Raw genomic sequence first — 22,778 nt, 5'->3', positions numbered from 1 at the left:
TGAGTCAGTAGAGAGATGACCCCTGGGGCGAGGCCAGCTTTGCCCCGGGGCTGTAGTGGTTACACAGGACCAGGTTGTTGGTACTTAGTATGACTGTAAGAGTATTGATCTCGTGACATCACTCCTCACTCCAAACCCACAGTATTAGTACTGCTGAGCTGAAGGAGATGCTATCACCACAGAAACTCTCACCCTAGGAGACCTGGCTTCAGGCTTGGAATACAGTATAATTTAATGTCTGTGCTGGCTTGACGGGGCTTAACATCCATCCTTGTTTGAGCCTAGGACAGTTTCAAAATGTCTGTGCTGGAGTGACGGGGACATTTACATGGTGAGTTGTACATACTTTATAAGAAAAATTTGCTGACCAGTTGATGGAAGTGCTACATCACGTATACATCTTGTTATGCCTTAAAATCATGACTTATTGTGTGACTACTGGATCACAGCAGTATCAATCAGGGAAAAAAAACCTTACTAGTATACAGCTTTTGGTGATCAACTTCTGCCTTTGGCAACTGAAGATTACATGAATTATGTTTAGACTGTACCGACAGCAGACAGTCCTCTAGTAAACACAGATTCCGGTTTTATAGTTTATTGAATACATGTTCTGTACAATGAGGCTAGGGGTTGGGGGATGTGTGATGCCGTGTAAATGTTTAATCTGTTTGTAGCTGAAATACTGAGTTAATATGCTAGCATGTTGATGGAGTCTGTAAACGCCAGCTGACATGCTAAGTGTGTGTTGGTACAGAAGGCATGGCTAGCGATGGTGATTTGATGTATTAGGGGCCTTTAGATCCTTATTTGAATTTAGATTCACAGATATTGATGTAAGATGGTGTTTTAAGGAGGCAGAAAATAGAAGTACATGATCAGGTAAAAGTCACTTCACAATATTACATCATTATATTGTACTAAACATACATACAGCTCCTGATCCAAATATAGCAACAAACCAGAATTTTATGATATGATAAGCTATACTTCTCTCCCAGTATCTAACACTGTTATGTTAGAATCAACACAAAACCTCTAGCAAACCTAAGCATGTTAGAATCACTGCATCTAGTACGAACATAGATAGTACGATTACCAAACCTCAGGATGTAGTACCGCTACCAAACCTCAGTATGTAGTACCGCTACCAAACCTTAGTATGTAGTACCGCTACCAAACCTCAGTATGTAGTACCACTACCACACCTCAGTATGCAGTAGTACCACTACCACACCTCAGTATGTAGTACCATTACCAAATCTCAGTATGTAGTACCACTACCACACCTCAGTATGTAGTACCACTACCAAATCTCAGTATGTAGTACCACTATCAAAACCTCAGTATGTAGTACCACTACCACACCTCAGTATGTAGTACCGCTACCAAACCTCAGTATGTAGTACCACTACCAAACCTCAGTACCCTACCAAACCTCAGTATGTAGTACCACTACCAAACCTCAGTATGTAGTACCACTACCACACCTCAGTATGTAGTACCATTACCAAACCTCAGTATGTAGTACCACTACCACAATTCCGTATGTAGTACCACTACCAAACCTCAGTATGTATTACCACTACCAAATTTCAGTATATATTACCACCACTAAAACTCAGTATGAAGTACCACTACCAAACCTCAGTATATAGTATCACTACCAAACCTCAGTTTGTAGTACCACTACCAAATCTCAGTATATATTACCACCACTAAACCTCAGTATGTAGTACCACTACCACAATACCGTATGTAGTGCCACTACCAAACCTCCAAATGTAGTACCACTACCAAACCTCAGTACGTAGTACCACTACCAAACCTCAGTATGTAGTACCACTACCACACCTCAGTATGTAGTACCACTACCACACCTCAGTATGTAATACCACTACCAAACCTCAGTATGTAGTACCACTACCACACCTCAGTATGTAGTACCACTACCAAACCTCAGTATGTATTACCACCACCAAACCTCAGTATGTATTACCACCACTAAACCTCAGTATGTAGTACCACTACCACAATTCCGTATGTAGTACCACTACCAAACCTCAGTTTGCAGTACCACTACCAAACCTCAGTATGTAGTACCACTACCAAACCTCAGTATGTATTACCACCACTAAACCTCAGTATGTATTACCACCACTAAACCTCAGTATGTAGTACCACTACCACAATTCCGTATGTAGTACCACTACCAAACCTCAGTTTGTAGTACCACTACCAAACCTCAGTATGTAGTACCACTACCAAACCTCAGTATGTATTACCACCACTAAACCTCAGTATGTATTACCACCACTAAACCTCAGTATGTAGTGCCACTACCAAACCTCCAAATGTAGTACCACTACCAAACCTCAGTACGTAGTACCACTACCAAACCTCAGCAGGAAGTATCACTACTTAAGTTCAGTAGGTATTACAGTGTAGCTAACAACCCTCATTTATACTAGCAGAGCTGGTTGTACATTAAAGTTCTCTGTGGTATTGATGAGCAGTTGTAAATGACATGCTATACATAATTAAAGAGAAAACACAGCCAGACCATAGAGTGGAGATCCTTTCCATAAGCAAGTGGTTCAATAACTACCTTAGACAACTTCAGAGAGTATCCAGGACCTGATGGAAATCCCAGGGATATCCAGTACCTGATGGAAATCCCAGGAATATCTAGGACCTGATGGAAATCCCAGGAATACCCAGGACCTGATGGAAATTCCAGGAATATCCAGGACCTGATGGAAATTCCAGGAATATCCAAGACCTGATGGAAATTCCTTGAATACCCAGGACCTGATGGAAATCCCAGGAATATCCAGGACCTGATGGAAATTCCAGGAATATCTAGGACCTGATGGAAATCCAAGGGATATCCAGGACCTGATGGAAATTCCAGGAATATCTAGGACCTGATGGAAATCCAGGAATATCCAGGACCTGATGGAAATCCCAGGAATATCCAGGACCTGATGGAAATTCCAGGAATATCCAAGACCTGATGGAAATCCCATGATATTCCAGGACCTGATGGAAATCCCAGGAATATCTAGGACCTGATGGAAATTCCAGAAATATTTAGGACCTAATGGATATCCCAAGAGTATGCTATGACCTGTGTTAATCCTGTAATACTGGCCTATTGAATCTATTCCACTATACTGTATAATTTATTATTGCAAAAATCATTAGATTCCAAGGGTTTAGGTTTTCATTTTCTTTGAGGTGACAGAATAAAGTTTCAAAAAATTAAATATATTGGCAATAAAATTCAGAAAATTGAACTAGTAAATTTGTAGACTTCTGTGAGAAAAATACATCCTTTTTTCTTAAAGCTTCTGGTAAAACCACAAAAATTAAACCAACTAAAGTAAAAGTCCTTCACAGTGTAAAGAATTAGTACTTTAATGGAACAAAAAGGATTGATGTACTATATGTATATAATCATCACAGACAACCTCCCGATGGACTGGAACTTCTCACCATGCTTGGAACTAGCATTGTGTTCAACAAAGAGTTAGGACTCAATAATTACTCCTACCATTATGTTTGGTCTAAAATAAAATTGACACAACTAGTCCACCACAATGACTGTAAAATAACACAAACTGGCCCCACCTCTTCCTTTTCCTCTTGACCCAGAACACACTGTATCACAACTAGTTAAAATGTCTTCCTTCTAACTTTAATACTGTTTTAAACTGTGGCCATGATGGCTCAGGACAATGGATTTGGTAACCTCAGGGAAAGATGTGATGTGCGTGGTTCCTCCCTTCCTGTAACAATCTGGGTTTTTCAGGAAGCTGAGAAACAGACTGGTATGACTGCAAAATGTGCTTTCATAGTAGTATCCTTGGGAAAGACACTCTACCCTGCTTGCTCTGGATGACATGTGATGGGTCTTCCATATGCTGTTCAGTGAGGTAGCTACCACCTACTCAAAGGAAAACACCTGCCTCAAAACCACCCTGGATATCTATAGGATGATACTTTCAACAATTTATCTGGTTTGTCCACAACACTTTCTTTTGAACTCTTTCAACAAGTGCATAATTTATCTTTTATGCAAGGTTGAAATTCCTTCACCAATCGTTTCTGCTGAATCAAATGTGTCAAGATAATGAGTTATGAGATGGATTTACGACATCTAAGGTGTCTATTTGAAAACATTAGCAAAGCGAGTTGGTAAGAATGGTGTGTTGTTACTATAAAACACTTGAGAATTATATTACAAGTAGAAATACTTAGACTGTGACCTCAGTAGAAGGAAGTCCTTCTAGGGAGAAACCTCAAGTAGTTGTACCAACACATTCAGATATTGATACAGTATATGTATAACAATAAATAGGACAATATCAAACAGCAGTTATGTTACAGGTAAGTCTACATCATATAGCTGTTATGTTACAGGTAAGTCTACATCATACAGCTGTTAAGTTACAGGTAAGTCTTCATCATACAGCTGTTATACGACAGTATATTTTGAGATCTGTAAGTCATATTGTTATTTCTCTGAGCCTCGAGTCAGGATATTTACACATACATTTACTAAATTGCATTAAGCCCTGAATGATGTCATAAATCAATATATTTTTTTAAAAATTCTCCTTCTCATTCATATCCAACTCACTGTGTAATCACATCACACAAATGACCAACACACACTGAAAAGGAACCATCTTTGTACGAAACACTGATTGGCTACATGTCCTAAATTACAGTCATCACAATGCTCTTACAAACACATATAACAGTTCAAAAGATTTTGGTGTGTCGGATAAAAATCAATGAGAGCAGCTACTATTTATAGTGACTGGGAATGGATACAGCAGCTGTACAGAGATGGGAACATGAAACATTCCTGGTGGTTTGATATTTAATACAATTGTTAAATGCCTGGTAGAATACCATTTTACATTAAATAATAGCTGCAATTTACATATTCCATTACGTAGAACAATCTTTATGTAAGAGCAGAAGAGATTTACAATTAACCACATAGAGCCATTCAGATTTATAATATCAATTTTCAAGTTAAATATTGGTATCATACAGTTAAGTTCACCCATCATTATCATAAAGTAAAGGTCAACCACTAGTGTCACTCAGTCAAGGTCAACCATTGGTGTCACTCAGTCAAGGTCAACCATTGGTATCATTCAGTCAAGGTCAACCATTGGTATCATTCTGTCAAGGTCCACCATTGTTACCATACATTAAAGGTCCATAATTTGTATCACTAAGTCAACGTCAACCATTTGTATTACTAATTAAAGAAGCTGTGTGTTGTACAGTTCTTATCTTTGAGGTATATCTGAAATGTTGAAATCAATGTTGTTAGGGATTTTCTAAAGATGAAAATCAGTTCTATTTCTTATTATTATGTTTTTTCTTTTACAGATTTACAGACATCATGATTTATGATACAGAACTCCAACTCTCCTCGATCAGTGACAGAATTCCTAACCTGCAGCAGTGAGAGGACTCAAAGCTAAAGGAACTATTTCTCTACAGCATATTCCACCAGTATTAAAGTATTGTAGAGAAGTTGTCAAAACCGTACATATAACCCATATACAGAGCAGCAAGAAAAAAAAGACAATACAAATATGGAGTGTTCGTATATTCTGCGTTTGATTGCCTTCACTGTATCTTTAATTGTCGACTCAATTGATACAATCAGTGACTGGCTGTTGTATCATGATGTAGTTGCTGCCAAAGAAGGTTTGGTTTTTGGCCATTTTGATGACACTCTGACAACAACACTTCTTGCTTTCTCTATCCTGGGTTCATGTCTGTTTCTGTTTGAAATCATCACTTTAGGGGTTAATCTGACGCGTGACGACCTCCCCATACTCCTTTTAGATGTGGTTGCTCTGCTCGTCATTTGGGTGGAGGATGTTCCCCAAATTATCATCAATGTTGTCATAGTTGCATGCAGAGATCAGCCAATCAGTGTGGTTCAGATCATTAAGGCCAGTATATGTATGTTAGGTGCACTTATGAAGCTTATGATTGCAATTGTTCGTTTCTGTTACTGGAAGAGAAAGGAGGAAAAGCTAGGCTCTGAAGGAACCCAGTCTGTAAATAAATGGGTTCGAATCATCACCTTTCCAGGCATCCTCCTCATCATGCTGGGATCCATCATGGTGTTTTCCTTTACACAACTCACATGGGACAATGCAGATGGCAGTCTCAAGTTCCAAAACCCTCGCCGACTGCTGGACGGTGAATATAACACTGATAAATACTTTGACCAGGTTGGTGTTTATGTCAACTTTGAATCCAAAGATAGTGGTCCAACTGTCAACATGGCAACAAACCAGTGGATTCGATTGGTCGATATCTATGATTTCGGGGAAAGAAAAAATACCATTGTCACCCATGTCACTTTTGGTTTAGGGGCTAGTAAGTTCCTCTCAGTACAAAAACCACCAGGGTCTCATGCATCAGCCAACTTCTCAGAATGCTATGTCAAAACTGGTGCATCATGGAGCTTACAGAGTTCACTTAGCAGATGTGCAGTTGAGAACCAGCCAACAGTTTCGGCGGTAATACAGCTGCAGTTTGTTGAGCCTGAGGGTCACCTGCTGTTGGGAGATATAGAATTCAACTCGAAGGTGTACCAGGATACTACCTGTAACAGTGCGATTGTACCTGCCACACCCCTACCACATCTCTCCCTCAGCTACTTCAAATCAAGGCTTGCCATCACTTCTGGATTCCACCACATGGTGGTGTCTGGGACAGTAATGGACAGTGAGTTTTACTCAACATCACAGTTACAGCCCATCACAGAGATATGGAAGACAGGATTCCTTGGCTGTAAGTTCACTGGGAAGTCGCAACCAACTTTTAACCCCGATATTTCTGTACCATGTCTATAATGTATCATAGGTCAGTAGATCCTGCACTGATTCCAATGACATTCATACAGACAATGAATGCCAAGCAACAATGACAATTCCATCAACTCATATACCATTTCATTTACTTACTGAAAGTATTTTAATGTAACAATGAAAAATTTATTTACTAAAATTCAACAGCTCTAATAAGGATGTATCGTGCATGCTTGTTTATTGAATCAGTAGTGAAGAACTGTAAAATTCATACATGTATCATCATAGCTGTGTGTCCCCTATTTATACCATTATATATTCTAAAGCCTGATTCCCATCGTGTGTTACCACATCTATTGTTCTCACAGTTTTCAAACAGGTCACAGTATACATAATACTACATTAGCATATAAATGTGCTGAAAAAAAAGGATTCAAAATTGATAAAGTAGCAGGCTATTTTTTAATGGCAACGACTTAAGGTTGTCAAACATGCAGCCAATCAGATTTTGTGTGCTATATATGGGGATGTCGATTGTTAATAGGGCCATATCGGAGGTCTTTTCACTGTAAATATGTCATCTAACACATGTAATGCACTTATTTTATGAGAAACATATTTAATTGTCAACTGAATCATTTCAAAATAATATTTAACATTTTAAAAGATATTTCAAAGTATATCTTTTTTATATAAAACAGATATCATTTTTTATGAAATAAACACAAACTAATTTTATGGTTCCTGTAAACGTTTTACCAAATACATGTTTTACGTTTAATTATGTCACAATATCCTTTTCCTGTCACCAGTTTTATCACAATGGTAAATATCCTACTAAATATACAGAGCATGATGTAATAACCAGTCTGCTAAATCTGACTATAATCTTATGTGCAGACCTCAAAATTTAGGTCAATCAGCCTGGGATTAAGTCCAAATCTAGCAACAGTGATTATGAGATTTAAGAAATAAAAAGGAGAAATATTCTGATATAAGTTCATAAATTCATTTACACTCTCCAGACATTCTCTCTCTCATATGTCAACTTGTCAAATTAGGGACAATGATATCTTTTGATTTTGGCAAAACTGCTCTTGTCTACTTATAATGGTAACCATTTTATCTGTATCAAAAATGCCTCAACCAATCAGAAGTTGTTTCGGTACATTTTTCCATTGACAACAAACATACGGATATCGGTATAATTTCACTTGTGATTGGTATGTTTGTTGTTGTCATGATGTTAAGCAGCATCATAAACATCAAATTTCTACAATGAAATCAAACCACATCTGGAATTATTCATAATTATATATTTTATAATTTATAATTATATTATGTTATAGAAAGGGTACCTGTTTGCAGAAAAGGACCTGTTATTGGCCGAGGCATTTTTGATACAGGGGAAATATGTACCTAGATTTCCTAATCTATGGTCACTCAGTTTAAAAAAGAAATACATTTTTTGTACATTCCCTTCAAGATGAACACTATTCATGGAGGCCATGTATCAGAACAGTGGTGAAGAAATGTATTGGGTATTTAATTCTTATATCACATACAATGTAGTTGTTGTTATCTGTTGTTCTACACATATTTTCCAATAAATCAATTTTTTTACCCCAAATTTGTTGTTTTTATTACTTATTAAGAGTAACATGTAAAGATTCTCAAATCATGTGCTAACAGGAATAGACACAATACCATGGTTACTAAAACAGTGACTACAGCATCACTACAATGGAATACTAGAGTCCAGTGACGTTTTCTGTTATTATCACAAAAATAATTAGAGTATCCAGTGACACATTCTATAATCATCACAAAGATTACTATGTGTCCAATAACATATTCTTTTATCATCATACAGATTACTACTAGTGTATCAAGTGGCCAAGTCTATTATTACATTAAAGAGTACAAGAGTATCCAGTGACATATTCTATTACTACCACAAAAATTACTGGAGTATCCATGTACACAGTCTACTATCTCCACAAAGATTATTAGAGTATCCATGTACACATTCTACTATCTCCACAAAGATTGTTAGAGTATCCAGGGACATATTCTACTATCTCCACACATATTACTGGAGTGTCCAGGGACATATTCTACTATCTCCACAAAGATTACTGGAGTGTTCAGGGACATATTCTACTATCTCCACAAAGATTACTGGAGTGTTCAGGGACATATTCTACTATCTCCACACATATTACTGGAGTGTTCAGGGACATATTCTACTATCTCCACAAAGATTACTGGAGTGTTCAGGGACATATTCTACTATCTCCACACATATTACTGGAGTGTTCAGGGACATATTCTACTATCTCCACAAAGATTACTGGAGTGTTCAGGGACATATTCTACTATCTCCACAAAGATTACTGGAGTGTTCAGGGACATATTCTACTATCTCCACACACATATTACTGAGTGTTCATATTCTACTATCTCCACAAAGATTACTGGAGTGTTCAGGGACATATTCTACTATCTCCACAAAGATTACTGGAGTGTTCAGGGACATATTCTACTATCTCCACAAAGATTACTGGAGTGTTCAGGGACATATTCTACTATCTCCACACATATTACTGGAGTGTTCAGGGACATATTCTACTATCTCCACAAAGATTACTGGAGTGTTCAGGGACATATTCTACTATCTCCACAAAGATTACTGGAGTGTTCAGGGACATATTCTACTATCTACTATCTCCACACATATTACTGGAGTGTTCAATGACATATTCTACTATCTCCACAAAGATTACTGGAGTGTTCAGGGACACATTCTACTATCTCCACACATATTACAGATTACTGGAGTGTATTCTACTATCTCCACAAAGATTACTGGAGTGTTCAGTGACATATTCTACTATCTCCACAAAGATTACTGGAGTGTTCAGTGACATATTCTACTATCTCCACAAAGATTACTGGAATGTTCAGGGACACATTCTACTATCTCCACAAAGATTACTGGAATGTTCAGGGACACATTCTACTATCTCCACACATATTACTGGAGTGTTCAGGGACACATTCTACTATCTCCACAAAGATTACTGGAGTGTTCAGGGACATATTCTACTATCTCCACAAAGATTACTGGAGTGTTCAGGGACATATTCTACTATCTCCACACATATTAATGGAGTGTTCAGGGACATATTCTACTATCTCCACAAAGATTACTGGAGTGTTCAGGGACATATTCTACTATCTCCACAAAGATTACTGGAGTGTTCAGGGACATATTCTACTATCTCCACAAAGATTACTGGAGTGTTCAGGGACATATTCTACTATCTCCACAAAGATTACTGGAGTGTTCAAGGACATATTCTACTATCTCCACAAAGATTACTGGAGTGTTCAGGGACATATTCTACTATCTCCACACATATTACTGGAGTGTCCAGGGACATATTCTACTATCTCCACACATATTACTGGAGTGTTCAGGGACATATTCTACTATCTCCACAAAGATTACTGGAGTGTTCAGGGACATATTCTACTATCTCCACAAAGATTACTGGAGTGTTTAAGGACATATTCTACTATCTCCACAAAGATTACTGGAGTGTTCAGGGACATATTCTACTAAATCCACACATATTACTGGAGTGTCCAGGGACATATTCTACTATCTCCACAAAGATTACTGGAGTGTTCATATAGACAGTAACATATTCTACTATCTCACAAAGAAAACACTTACCACAAAGATTACAGGTTCAGTACAATTCTACATCTCCACATCTGGAGTGATTATAGACAGTAAATCTCCACACAGATTACATCAGGACATATATTAGACAGTACATTACATCAATGGAGTGTTCAGGGACAGTAAAACTTACAAAGATTATGGAGTGTTCAGGGACAACTACTTACACATTACTGGAGTAAAACATTACATCACACATAGATTACTGGAGTGTTCAACATACACTTATATTATATGGAGTGTAAAACACTTACATCAAAGATTATATAGACAGTAAAACACTACAGTCACTATCTCCACATTATATAGGAGTAAAACACTTACATCATTATATAGACAGTAAAAGATTACTTACATCAGGATTATATAGACAGTAAAACACTTACATCTACTATTATATATAGATTTAAAGGGACACTTACATCAGGACTTATATAGAACACTTACATCAATTATTTGAAATAACACATTATAGGCAGTATATATAGACAGTAAAACACTTACATCAGGATTATATAGACAGTAAAACACTTACATCAAGATTATATTACAGTAAAACACTTCAGGGACAGTAAAACACTTATTTCAGGATTATATAGACAGTAAAACACTTACATCAAAAAGCTTATATAGACAGTAAAACACTTACATCAGGCTTATATAGACAGTATATAGACAAACACTTACATCAGTAAAACACTTATATATATAGACAGTAAAACACTTACATCAGGATTATATAGACAGTAAAACACTTACATCAGGATTATATAGACAGTAAAACACTTACATCAGGATTATATAGACAGTAAAACACTTACATCAGGATTATATAGACAGTAAAACACTTACACACTTACATCAGGCTTATATAGACAGTAAAACACTTACATCAGGCTTATATAGGCAGTAAAACACTTACATCAGGATTATATAGACAGTAAAACACTTACATCAGGCTTATATAGGCAGTAAAACACTAACATCAGGCTTATATAGACAGTAAAACACTTACATCAGGATTATATAGGCAGTAAAACACTTACATCAGGCTTATATAGACAGTAAAACACTTACATCAGGCTTATATAGACAGTAAAACACTTACATCAGGCTTATATAGACAGTAAAACACTTACATCAGGCTTATATAGACAGTAAAACACTTACATCAGGCTTATATAGACAGTAAAACACTAACATCAGGCTTATATAGGCAGTAAAACACTTACATCAGGATTATATAGACAGTAAAACACTTACATCAGGCTTATATAGGCAGTAAAACACTTACATCAGGATTATATAGACAGTAAAACACTTACATCAGGCTTATATAGACAGTAAAACACTTACATCAGGCTTATATAGACAGTAAAACACTAACATCAGGATTATATAGACAGTAAAACACTTACATCAGGCTTATATAGACAGTAAAACACTTACATCAGGATTATATAGACAGTAAAACACTTACATCAGGCTTATATAGACAGTAAAACACTTACATCAGGCTTATATAGACAGTAAAACACTTACATCAGGATTATATAGACAGTAAAACACTTACATCAGGCTTATATAGACAGTAAAACACTTACATCATGCTTATATAGACAGTAAAACACTTACATCAGGCTTATATAGACAGTAAAACACTTACATCAGGCTTATATAGACAGTAAAACACTTACATCAGGCTTATATAGACAGTAAAACACTTACATCAGGCTTATATAGGCAGTAAAACACTTACATCAGGCTTATATAGGCAGTAAAACACTTACATCAGGATTATATAGACAGTAAAACACTTACATCAGGCTTATATAGACAGTAAAACACTTACATCAGGCTTATATAGACAGTAAAACACTTACATCAGGCTTATATAGACAGTAAAACACTTACATCAGGCTTATATAGACAGTAAAACACTTACATCAGGCTTATATAGACAGTAAAACACTTACATCAGGCTTATATAGACAGTAAAACACTTACATCAGGATTATATAGACAGTAAAACACTTACATCAGGCTTATATAGACAGTAAAACACTTACATCAGGCTTATATAGACAGTAAAACACTTACATCAGGCTTATATAGACAGTAAAACACTTACATCAGGCTTATATAGACAGTAAAACACTTACATCAGGATTATATAGACAGTAAAACACTCAGATTATATAGACAGTTAAACACTAACATCAGGCTTATATAGACAGTAAAACACTTACATCAGGCTTATATAGACAGTAAAACACTTACATCAGGCTTATATAGACAGTAAAACACTTACATCAGGCTTATATAGGCAGTAAAACACTTACATCAAGCTTATATAGACAGTAAAACACTTACATCAGGCTTATATAGACAGTAAAACACTTACATCAGGCTTATATAGACAGTAAAACACTTACATCAGGATTATATAGACAGTAAAACACTTACATCAGGCTTATATAGACAGTAAAACACTTACATCAGGATTATATAGACAGTAAAACACTTACATCAGGCTTATATAGACAGTAAAACACTTACATCAGGCTTATATAGACAGTTAAACACTTACATCAGGCTTATATAGACAGTAAAACACTTACATCAGGCTTATATAGACAGTAAAACACTTACATCAAGCTTATATAGACAGTAAAACACTTACATCAGGCTTATATAGACAGTAAAACACTTACATCAGGCTTATATAGACAGTAAAACACTTACATCAGGCTTATATAGACAGTAAAACACTTACATCAGGCTTATATATACAGTAAAACACTTACATCAGGCTTATATAGACAGTAAAACACTTACATCAGGCTTATATAGACAGTAAAACACTTACATCAGTTATAAACACACTTACATCAGGATTATATAGACAGTAAAACACTTACATCAGGCTTATATAGACAGTAAAACACTTACATCAGGCTTATATAGACAGTAAAACACTTACATCAGGATTATATAGACAGTAAAACACTTACATCAGGATTATATAGACAGTAAAACACTTACATCAGGATTATATAGACAGTAAAACACTTACATCAGGATTATATAGGCAGTAAAACACTTACATCAGGATTATATAGACAGTAAAACACTTACATCAGGATTATATAGACAGTAAAACACTTACATCAGGATTATATAGACAGTAAAACACTAACATCAGGCTTATATAGGCAGTAAAACACTTACATCAGGATTATATAGACAGTAAAACACTTACATCAGGCTTATATAGGCATAACACACAACAGACAGTAAAACACTTACATCAGGCTTATATAGACAGTAAAACACTTACATCAGGCTTATATAGACAGTAAAACACTTACATCAGGCTTATATAGACAGTAAAACACTTACATCAGGCTTATATAGACAGTAAAACACTTACATCAGGCTTATATAGACAGTAAAACACTTACATCAGGATTATATAGACAGTAAAACACTTACATCAGGCTTATATAGACAGTAAAACACTTACATCAGGATTATATAGACAGTAAAACACTTACATCAGGCTTATATAGACAGTAAAACACTTACATCAGGATTATATAGACAGTAAAACACTTACATCAGGATTATATAGACAGTAAAACACTTACATCAAGCTTATATAGACAGTAAAACACTTACATCAGGCTTATATAGACAGTAAAACACTTACATCAGGACAGTTATATATAGACAGTAAAACAAACACTTACATCATCAGGCTTATATAGACAGTAAAACACTTACAGTAAAACACTTACATCAGGCTTATATTGACAGTAAAACACTTACATCAGGCTTATATAGACAGTAAAACACTTACATCAAGCTTATATAGACAGTAAAACACTTACATCAGGATTATATAGACAGTAAAACACTTAATCACTTATATAGAATATCAACTGTACATATCGCTGATTAATTTGATTACTGTATCATTAATCCAAATATGAAAAATAGATAGATGGACAGATCATATTATTACAACAGGGCAGCACATTTCCCAAATATGGAACCAAAAATGTATACATGTATGTAAGATAACAATTGTAAATGGTAAGCAAACAAATGGAATGAGTAACAGTCAATACAGATAGGTGGAGTCACCTTTGTCATCACAGGTGTAGACAGGTAACACACGACAGGTGATGTCAACTGGACATAGGTATGGTAAATGTCCATATATTTTGTACGGTAAAATATAGGTCATTTTATTATTTACAGCTAATGATGGCATGGTCATCAATTTGTGGTTAAACAAAAATAGATATGTTTTTGTTATATATTATAGAAATATTTCTCAAAATTGTAAATATTTTTTAACTTTTGAACTTTCTGTATACTTGTGTATCCTGATGTTGATCAGAAAAAAGTAAAATTTTCCGTAAATACAGGAAGAGAATGTGAACATTACACATCCTGCCCACTTAAACTTCTAAACAGTTCTACAGTCACAGCTGGTTGTAACAGCTCTAACTCTTACATGTAGAGGTAAGTCAATGTCAGATATATATTATATCATTATAATCTTGCTAAATATTACAGATGATTATATTGCCTTGTAAATATATCTTTATTGTATTATCTAATCTTATACATTTGTTTCTGAGTTACTCCTCCGTGTTATGCCAATGTGTTAAGATGTATTCATCATTTTGTTAAGATATCTGTATCGTATTATTGTGTTAAGATATCTGTATCGTATTATTGTGTTAAGATATCTGTATCGTATTATTGTGTTAAGATATCTGTAACATATTGTTAAGGAATCACTACTCTGCTAGGTCATATCACATGTGTCATCACAAAAACTGATGTAAAGGGTGTTATAACACTAAATGTAGGCTAATAAAATATCCCCAAATCTTTGCTACTGGTTACAATATGTGTAGCTTGAATGTCTGTTGATTTTTCTGGCTTTTCATGTGATATATTCTCCTGATAGCTGCTATAGGTTTTTGTCTGCTTCTTCTATCATATTTTTTGCTAAGATGATATCATTGAATATACTGTATTTTGATTTTTGCCAAAAAATTAAGGTAATTCATTTAGCAAGGTCAGCTAATTCCTGTTTTTAACAAATATCAACTGTCATCAACAGTCATTGATGTGATTATATTCGAGTAAATGTCTCTTTAAATAGTATCTCCTCTCAGTTTTTAGAGTAAAATCAAGGGTAGGATGATAGCACCACCTATATATATATAGTTGTATCCTGTGGACAGAAACTCTTAAAATGTTGTGACAAGATGTATCAATAGTAAAGGATCTTAGATATTCCTGTTTTATCTATGTTTAAATTTCTTCCCATTACACTCTAATACCTTAACATTACTTTTAGCGAATCTAAACATCCAATTTTTCTGAAAGCTGTATTAATACATCATGTGATCCATTAATACATCATGTGATCCATTAATACATCATGTGATCCATTAATACATCATGTGATCCATTAATACATCATGTGATCCATTAATACATCATGTGATCCATTAAAGCCCCAATATACGTAACATTCACCAAAAATTTAGAGTAGAATCACACATAATTATTGAGATATTCTCTAAGATGTAGTTAAAATTAAGTTATTCAAACAATAGTTACCATGACTTTGTGCATAAAGTATTGATATATGAGCAGTTGAAACTCGCTATTTGTAAACACACCTCCATTTTAAACACACCGCCATCGAAATTACGATTGTTGTCGAACCACGTCGGAAAGTTCATGACCTGATCTCGCGAGAGTTGAGGTTTCTACTTATAGAGGAAGCACATGCAGATATGTCTACCGTAAGTTTTTGTTTACAAACATTGTTTGCGAAGTCTTGTCGTAGACTTGAGGTATTCCTGTGATAAACATTCAGTTTTTGGGATATTATTAGAAGGAATAATTAGTTTAAAAATGATACGACGCACAATTATAACGTAAGAATTCAGAACTGGCCTGATGTATGATTGGAAAAAAAGGAAGTGACTGGTGAACGTCTGTACTGTGTCTGCCATGTTTACACACGCGGAATATGCGCATGCGGTAATGTATGAATTATTGTGGGTCCCACATTGTTTATTTTCCGATTTTTTCAATTTATATTTAAATTGAAAACAGTCAGTTTTATTTTCTTTAATTAAAGGCAAGTATTTGTTTTGTTACATATATTACGGGGAAAATAAGATAACGTTTGATTTTTTTATAGTGATTTTTACGTATATTGGGGCTTTAATATATCATGTGATCCATTAATACATCATGTGATCCATTAATACATCATGTGATCCAATGATACATCATGTGATCCATTAATACATCATGTGATCCATTGATATATCATGTGATCCATAAGTACATCATGTGATCCATTGATCATGTGATCCATTAATACATCATGTGATCCATTGATATATCATGTGATCCATTAATACATCATGTGATCCAATGATACATCATGTGATCCATTAATACATCATGTGACCCATTGATATATCATGTGATCCATAAGTACATCATGTGATCCATTGATATATCATGTGATCCATAAGTACATCATGTGATTCATTAATACATCATGTGATCCAAAAAACTGAGTTATAGCATTATATTCATCACTTGTTTAATTGGTTTGTATAACAGGTTCAAGTTATGATTACTATTTGTAGGAACCAATCATCTTTGAACTTAGATCAGTTCATGTGATATACAAAACTCAATACATGTAAATGTTTTTTTATTTCTTTTTACAGACTAGAATTTCACAGACAAAACCCTCCAACATCAAATATGAGCTGTTTTTTTAATCTACGTAAGCTCAGTGTACTACTGGTGTCGATGTTTGCAGACCTGTTTGACTTTGTCAGTGATTGGCTGTTTTATTTTGACCTTGTTCTCTCAGAGGATGGCCTTGTGTTTGGGCCACATGAGGCCTTGACAATCAAAATGACCTTTGTGTTTTGCATCATTGGTTCTGTAACATTTGTAGTGGAGATAATTTTTAATTTTATTGAATATGACAAGGATAACAATACAGTAGAAGTGGTCAGTGAATTTGTAACATTTACAACATTACTTATTGAGGACCTCCCACAGATTGCTATAAATGTCCACATTGCTATGTGCAGAGAGGAGGCAACAAACACCATTCAAATCGTTAAGGCATCAGCAGCCATGTTTGAAGTTCTTATCAAGCTAGCTTTTGTCTGGATCAAATATGCGATTAAAAAAAGACAAGGAGGAAGAGAAGCTGACAAGATAAGAAAAGGTTTAACTATTTCCACTAGTGCTATTCTTGTGACAATATTTGCTCTTTGTGCTACTGTGTTTGTTCTGACCATAAATTTCCAGAAGTCCAGGATAGATTTTGAAAGTGATGGTTTATCAGATGAGGAAACTAATAAGTATTTACAGGGAGTCGGTATATTCATGAGTCTAAATACATCACACCTACAGATACCTAACATGGGTGACAATCAGTGGATGCGACTTGTAGACCTACAGGAGGTTACACGACTGTCTGATTCCTCAGCAGGTGTTGTCCTGAGCTATATGTTCACCACACTGCCTATTGTCTATATATGGGTGAGGAATCACTCGACATCAGCAGTAAACACAGTGTCATGTTATAGACAGGAATCCACAGTAATTCATAAAATATCAACACAAAACTGTTCCGATGTATTTTCTGTGACGGCAAACAGTACAAATGTATCACTAAAATTTACCTATATACCGCCAAATCGTCAACAGCCATTAGGTGACATACACAGCAATGTACAGGTACACCTTAACAAATGCACCGAGGAAGTACAACCAGATATTGTGTCCCTGAAATACTTCCAAGTGAAACCAGAGATCATAGGTCATATGACCTTAACCTCTACAGTGAATGGTGACCAGTATCGCTATTATAATGTACCAGAGGATCTTCTATCAGTTCGGGAGGTGTGGAAGACAGGCAAACTGCGGTGTGATAATACAGGACGGGAGGGTCCAAAAATGGACACAAAACTTTCCCTTTCATGTTTACCTTGACAACTACTTGTATATCTTTATTTTAACTCTACAGAAAATCAGGACATGGAGATGATTAGTAATGATGCATCCTCAGTATACAGTACCATAAAGATGTTTAATTCTACCAAAATACAGCAGAGCGACGCCATAAAATACAGCAGAGGGTATCCTAAAATACAGCGGAGGGTATCCTAAAATACAGCAGAGGGTATCCTAAAATACAGCAGAGGGGCTCCTTAAATACAGCAGAGAGACTCCATAGAATACCACAGAGGGTATCCTAAAATAAAGCAGAGGGTGTCCGTAAAATACAGTGGAGGGGCTCCTAAAATACAGCACAGAGACTCCATAAAGTACAGCAGAGAGGCTGTAAAATACAGCAGAGAGACTCCATAACATACGGCAGAAAGACTCCATAATATACAGCAAAGAGACTTCATAACATACAGCAGAGGGTTTCCGTAAAATACAGCAGTGGGTCTTCCTAAAATACAGCAGTGGGTCTCCCTAAAATACAGCAGAAGGGCTCCCTAAAATACAGCAGTGGGTCTCCCTAAAATATAGCGGAGGGTCTCCATAAAATACAGCAGTGGGTCTCCCTAAAATACAGCAGAGGGGCTCCCTAAAATACAGCGGAGGGACTCCATGAAATACAGCAGAAGGGCTCCCTAAAATACAGCGGAGGGTCTCCCTAAAATACAGCGGAGGGGCTCCATGAAATACAGCGGAGGGGCTCCATGAAATACAGCAGAGGGGCTCCCTAAAATACAGCTGAGGGGCTCCATGAAATACAGCAGAGGGGCTCCATAAAATACAGCAGAAGGGCTCCCTAAAATACAGCAGAGGGGCTCCCTAAAATACAGCAGAGAGGCTCCATGAAATACAGCGGATGGGCTCCATGAAATACAGCGGAGGGGCTCCATGAAATACAGCGGAGGGGCTCCCTAAAATACAGCGGAGGGGCTCCATGAAATAGAGCAGAAGGGCTACCTAAAATACAGCAGAAGGGCTCCATGAAATACAGCAGAGGGGCTCCCTAAAATACAGCAGTGGGTCTCCCTAACATACAGTGGAGGGGCTCCCTAGAATACAGCGGAGGGGCTCCCTAAAATACAGCTGAGGGTCTACCTAAAATACAGCAGAGGGGCTCCATGAAATATAGCGGAGGGTCTCCATAAAATACAGCAGAGGGGCTCCATGAAATACAGCAGAGGGGCTCCCTAAAATACAGCGGAGGGGCTCCATGGAATACAGCAGAAGGGCTACCTAAAATATAGCCGAGGGTCTCCCTAAAATACAGCGGAGGGGCTCCATGAAATAGAGCAGAAGGGCTACCTAAAATACAGCAGTGGGTCTCCCTAAAATACAGCAGAAGGGCTCCCTAAAATACAGCGGAGGGGCTCCCTAAAATACAGCAGAGGGGCTCCATGAAATACAGCGGAGGGGCTCCCTAAAATACAGCGGAGGGGCTCCATGAAATACAGCAGAAGGGCTCCCTAAAATACAGCGGAGGGTCTCCCTAAAATACAGCGGAGGGGCTCCATGAAATACAGCAGAGGGGCTCCCTAAAATACAGGGGAGGGGCTCCATGAAATACAGCAGAAGGGCTCCCTAAAATACAGCAGTGGGTCTCCCTGAAATACATCAGTGGGTCTCCCTAAAATACAGCGGAGGGGCTCACTAAAATACAGCAGAGGGGCTCCATGAAATACAGCGGAGGGTCTCCATAAAATACAGCAGTGGGGCTCTGTAAAATTGACTTATTCTAAGACTTGTCTCATAAATCTCCTATAGAATGGCAACTCTTGCCTAACTTTTTAATTGTAACTTCTGTAAACTCCAAATATGATCTGTCATATGAATTAAGGTAGAATCTGTTTCACATGAATATGTCATTGTTTGTTGTGTAAAACCTTTATTTGATCTAGAATGTCATAACTTATTCTGTTTGTGCTAAGTCGGGTGACAATTGCAACAAACTTGGAGTAAATTAATATAAATTTATTTTGTTTTGTCAACCCATTTTGCCCAGTACTGAGAGATTCATCACACATAATGTGGGCAAACATAAATCGTAACGTTAATAAAGGAGGTGATGTGTGTGACCTTCTATGACCTTCTATGACCTATAGAATCTATAAGGGTTAGCAATTAAACCTTACAGGTTAACTTCTTTAATGGCAAAGTTACTGAGTAAATTGAATGTCTCTTCGGATGATTATAAAATAGAGAATAAAATAAGAAAATTAACAAATTTAACAAAAAAGTAATAAACCAGTAGTGGACTCTGATAGGTAACCTAACGTAATCTTAGTTGTTTCTGCTTCTGAGGTGTTAGACAAGGAAGCGGTGTCTGCACTGTCTGAAAGGGCTAGGTCTTTCAAAAACCATTCTATCACGTTATCACATTCTGAAACAGGTTGATATTGGTCGTGTTGTGGACCGACCACTGTTCAGTTGTTTCCTTGTTAAGGATTCGAAAGGATGATTGTTGTCCCTTTTCTTGCTTGTATTCTGTTTTCATCTTCAAACGATTTCCACTCCACACAGTATTCAGGATGCATATTCTTTAACTGAGGATTGTAGGCGTCTTTTCTCTCGTATCAGCGTTGTGCCCAAATCCTATTAAGAGATTCCCTGCTGCTGATATTACATCTATTTGGTGTTCTCTTTTGGTGAATCTCTTGATTAGATTAGCACAAAATGCAAAATATGAAATAAGAGGCCCACAGCCCTTAAGGGTCATGTGACTATTAAGACCTTTATATAAAAGAGGCCAAATATGCCTAAAATAAATTGCACAACTACACTACAGCTTACATGGAAGACATTGGTTGGTTAATAAAGACGTTTCCTGTCAACTTGAAATCATATTCTTTATACATGCGCTACACAAATGCTAATAGTCCAGACACACTACTTGTTGAACAATAGGCCTGGCTGCCTTGACGGTCACTTAAGAAAAGCAATATTGAATATAAATGTTAAAGGGAAAGTAGCTTTTAAGTCTCATGAAAAAGGAATTGTGACATAGATGCTAGTAAGCCAGTGTCAGTACATGCATACCATTAAAACTGTCATCCTATACTAATAAATCTTATAAAGTTATCTCCAGTGGGAAATAAACAACATTATGCTCAAATGCCTAACTGCATATCACATAAGGAAATAGAATATGTCATAATGAGATCATTATGATGACCCTTATTCTTCCTCATTATCATCATAAAGTTGTGCAAGGTTTCAATGGGTATGACCTTTCCGTTAGATATCAAACTTTGATCAGGAAATATCACTTATATGTACTTGGTTTAATCACAAACATGAGTTTAAAATACCTATTGATAGTTGTAACATTCTTGTCAAACTGTGATTGATAATTCAATATTCAGAAAATAAAGTTACATGTCATCAGAAGTGTAAGTGTGTAGGACAGTACTCTTGTCCCATATTCAATGAAAGAAAGATTCTTTCATAAAAACAAATGATTTTCAGTTCTAAGATTTAAGGTCATCTTTGTAATCAGACCTTGTTGTGGAATGAAAATTAAGAGTTCTGAACATTGGTAAAAAGTGTAATAAATCCTAGTGAACTAAGACAGCTGAAGATTGGTGTAGTTATTCCTAGTGATCTAAGACAGCTGAAGATTGGTGTAGTTATTCCTAGTGATCTAAGACAGCTGAAGATTGGTGTAGTTATTCCTAGTGAACTAAGACAGCTGAAGATTGGTGTAGTTATTCCTAGTGAACTAAGACTGCTGAAGATTGGTGTAGTTATTCCTAGTGATCTAAGACAGCTGAAGATTGGTGTAGTTATTCCTAGTGAACTAAGACAGCTGAAGATTGGTGTAGTTATTCCTAGTGATCTAAGACAGCTGAAGATTGGTGTTAATATTCCTAGTGATCTAAGACAGCTGAAGATTGGTGTAGTTATTCCTAGTGAACTAAGACAGCTGAAGATTGGTGTAGTTATTCCTAGTGATCTAAGACTGCTGAAGATTGGTGTTAATATTCCTAGTGATCTAAGACTGCTGAAGATTGGTGTAGTTATTCCTAGTGAACTAAGACTGCTGAAGATTGGTGTTAATATTCCTAGTGATCTAAGTTGGTGTAGTTATT

General features: G+C 36.3%; 3 protein-coding genes across 7 annotated transcripts in view; 2 read left to right on the top strand and 1 right to left on the bottom strand.

Moving 5' to 3' along the window:
* LOC132552512 (notchless protein homolog 1-like) overlaps positions 1-22,778 on the bottom strand; it is a 92,999-nt gene that overhangs the window by 31,120 nt on the left and 39,101 nt on the right. The gene's annotated exons all lie outside the window — the stretch shown is intronic.
* LOC132552504 (uncharacterized) lies at positions 212-8,487 on the top strand. Of its 5 annotated transcripts, none has more exons than XM_060216683.1 (2): positions 212-331; positions 5,416-8,487. In XM_060216683.1, the coding sequence occupies exon 2, from the start codon at positions 5,625-5,627 to the stop codon at positions 6,900-6,902; it is 1,278 nt and encodes a 425-aa protein (XP_060072666.1). In that variant the 5' UTR covers positions 212-331; positions 5,416-5,624; the 3' UTR covers positions 6,903-8,487. The 5 variants fall into 5 exon arrangements, with proteins under 5 accessions (XP_060072666.1, XP_060072667.1, XP_060072668.1 ...); XM_060216684.1 differs by lacking the exon at positions 212-331 and adding an exon at positions 3,719-3,938; XM_060216685.1 differs by lacking the exon at positions 212-331 and adding an exon at positions 3,959-4,022.
* LOC132552508 (uncharacterized) lies at positions 15,121-22,068 on the top strand. The gene is made up of 2 exons (XM_060216690.1): positions 15,121-15,141; positions 17,394-22,068. The coding sequence occupies exon 2, from the start codon at positions 17,431-17,433 to the stop codon at positions 18,676-18,678; it is 1,248 nt and encodes a 415-aa protein (XP_060072673.1). The 5' UTR covers positions 15,121-15,141; positions 17,394-17,430; the 3' UTR covers positions 18,679-22,068.

The sequence above is a fragment of the Ylistrum balloti genome, unplaced genomic scaffold (genome assembly GCF_031769215.1).
Source record: "Ylistrum balloti isolate Yb309-2 unplaced genomic scaffold, AGI_CSIRO_Ybal_v1 Utg370252, whole genome shotgun sequence".
NCBI classification, from domain to species: domain Eukaryota; kingdom Metazoa; phylum Mollusca; class Bivalvia; order Pectinida; family Pectinidae; genus Ylistrum; species Ylistrum balloti.
This window is presented reverse-complemented; position numbering and strand designations above follow the sequence as displayed.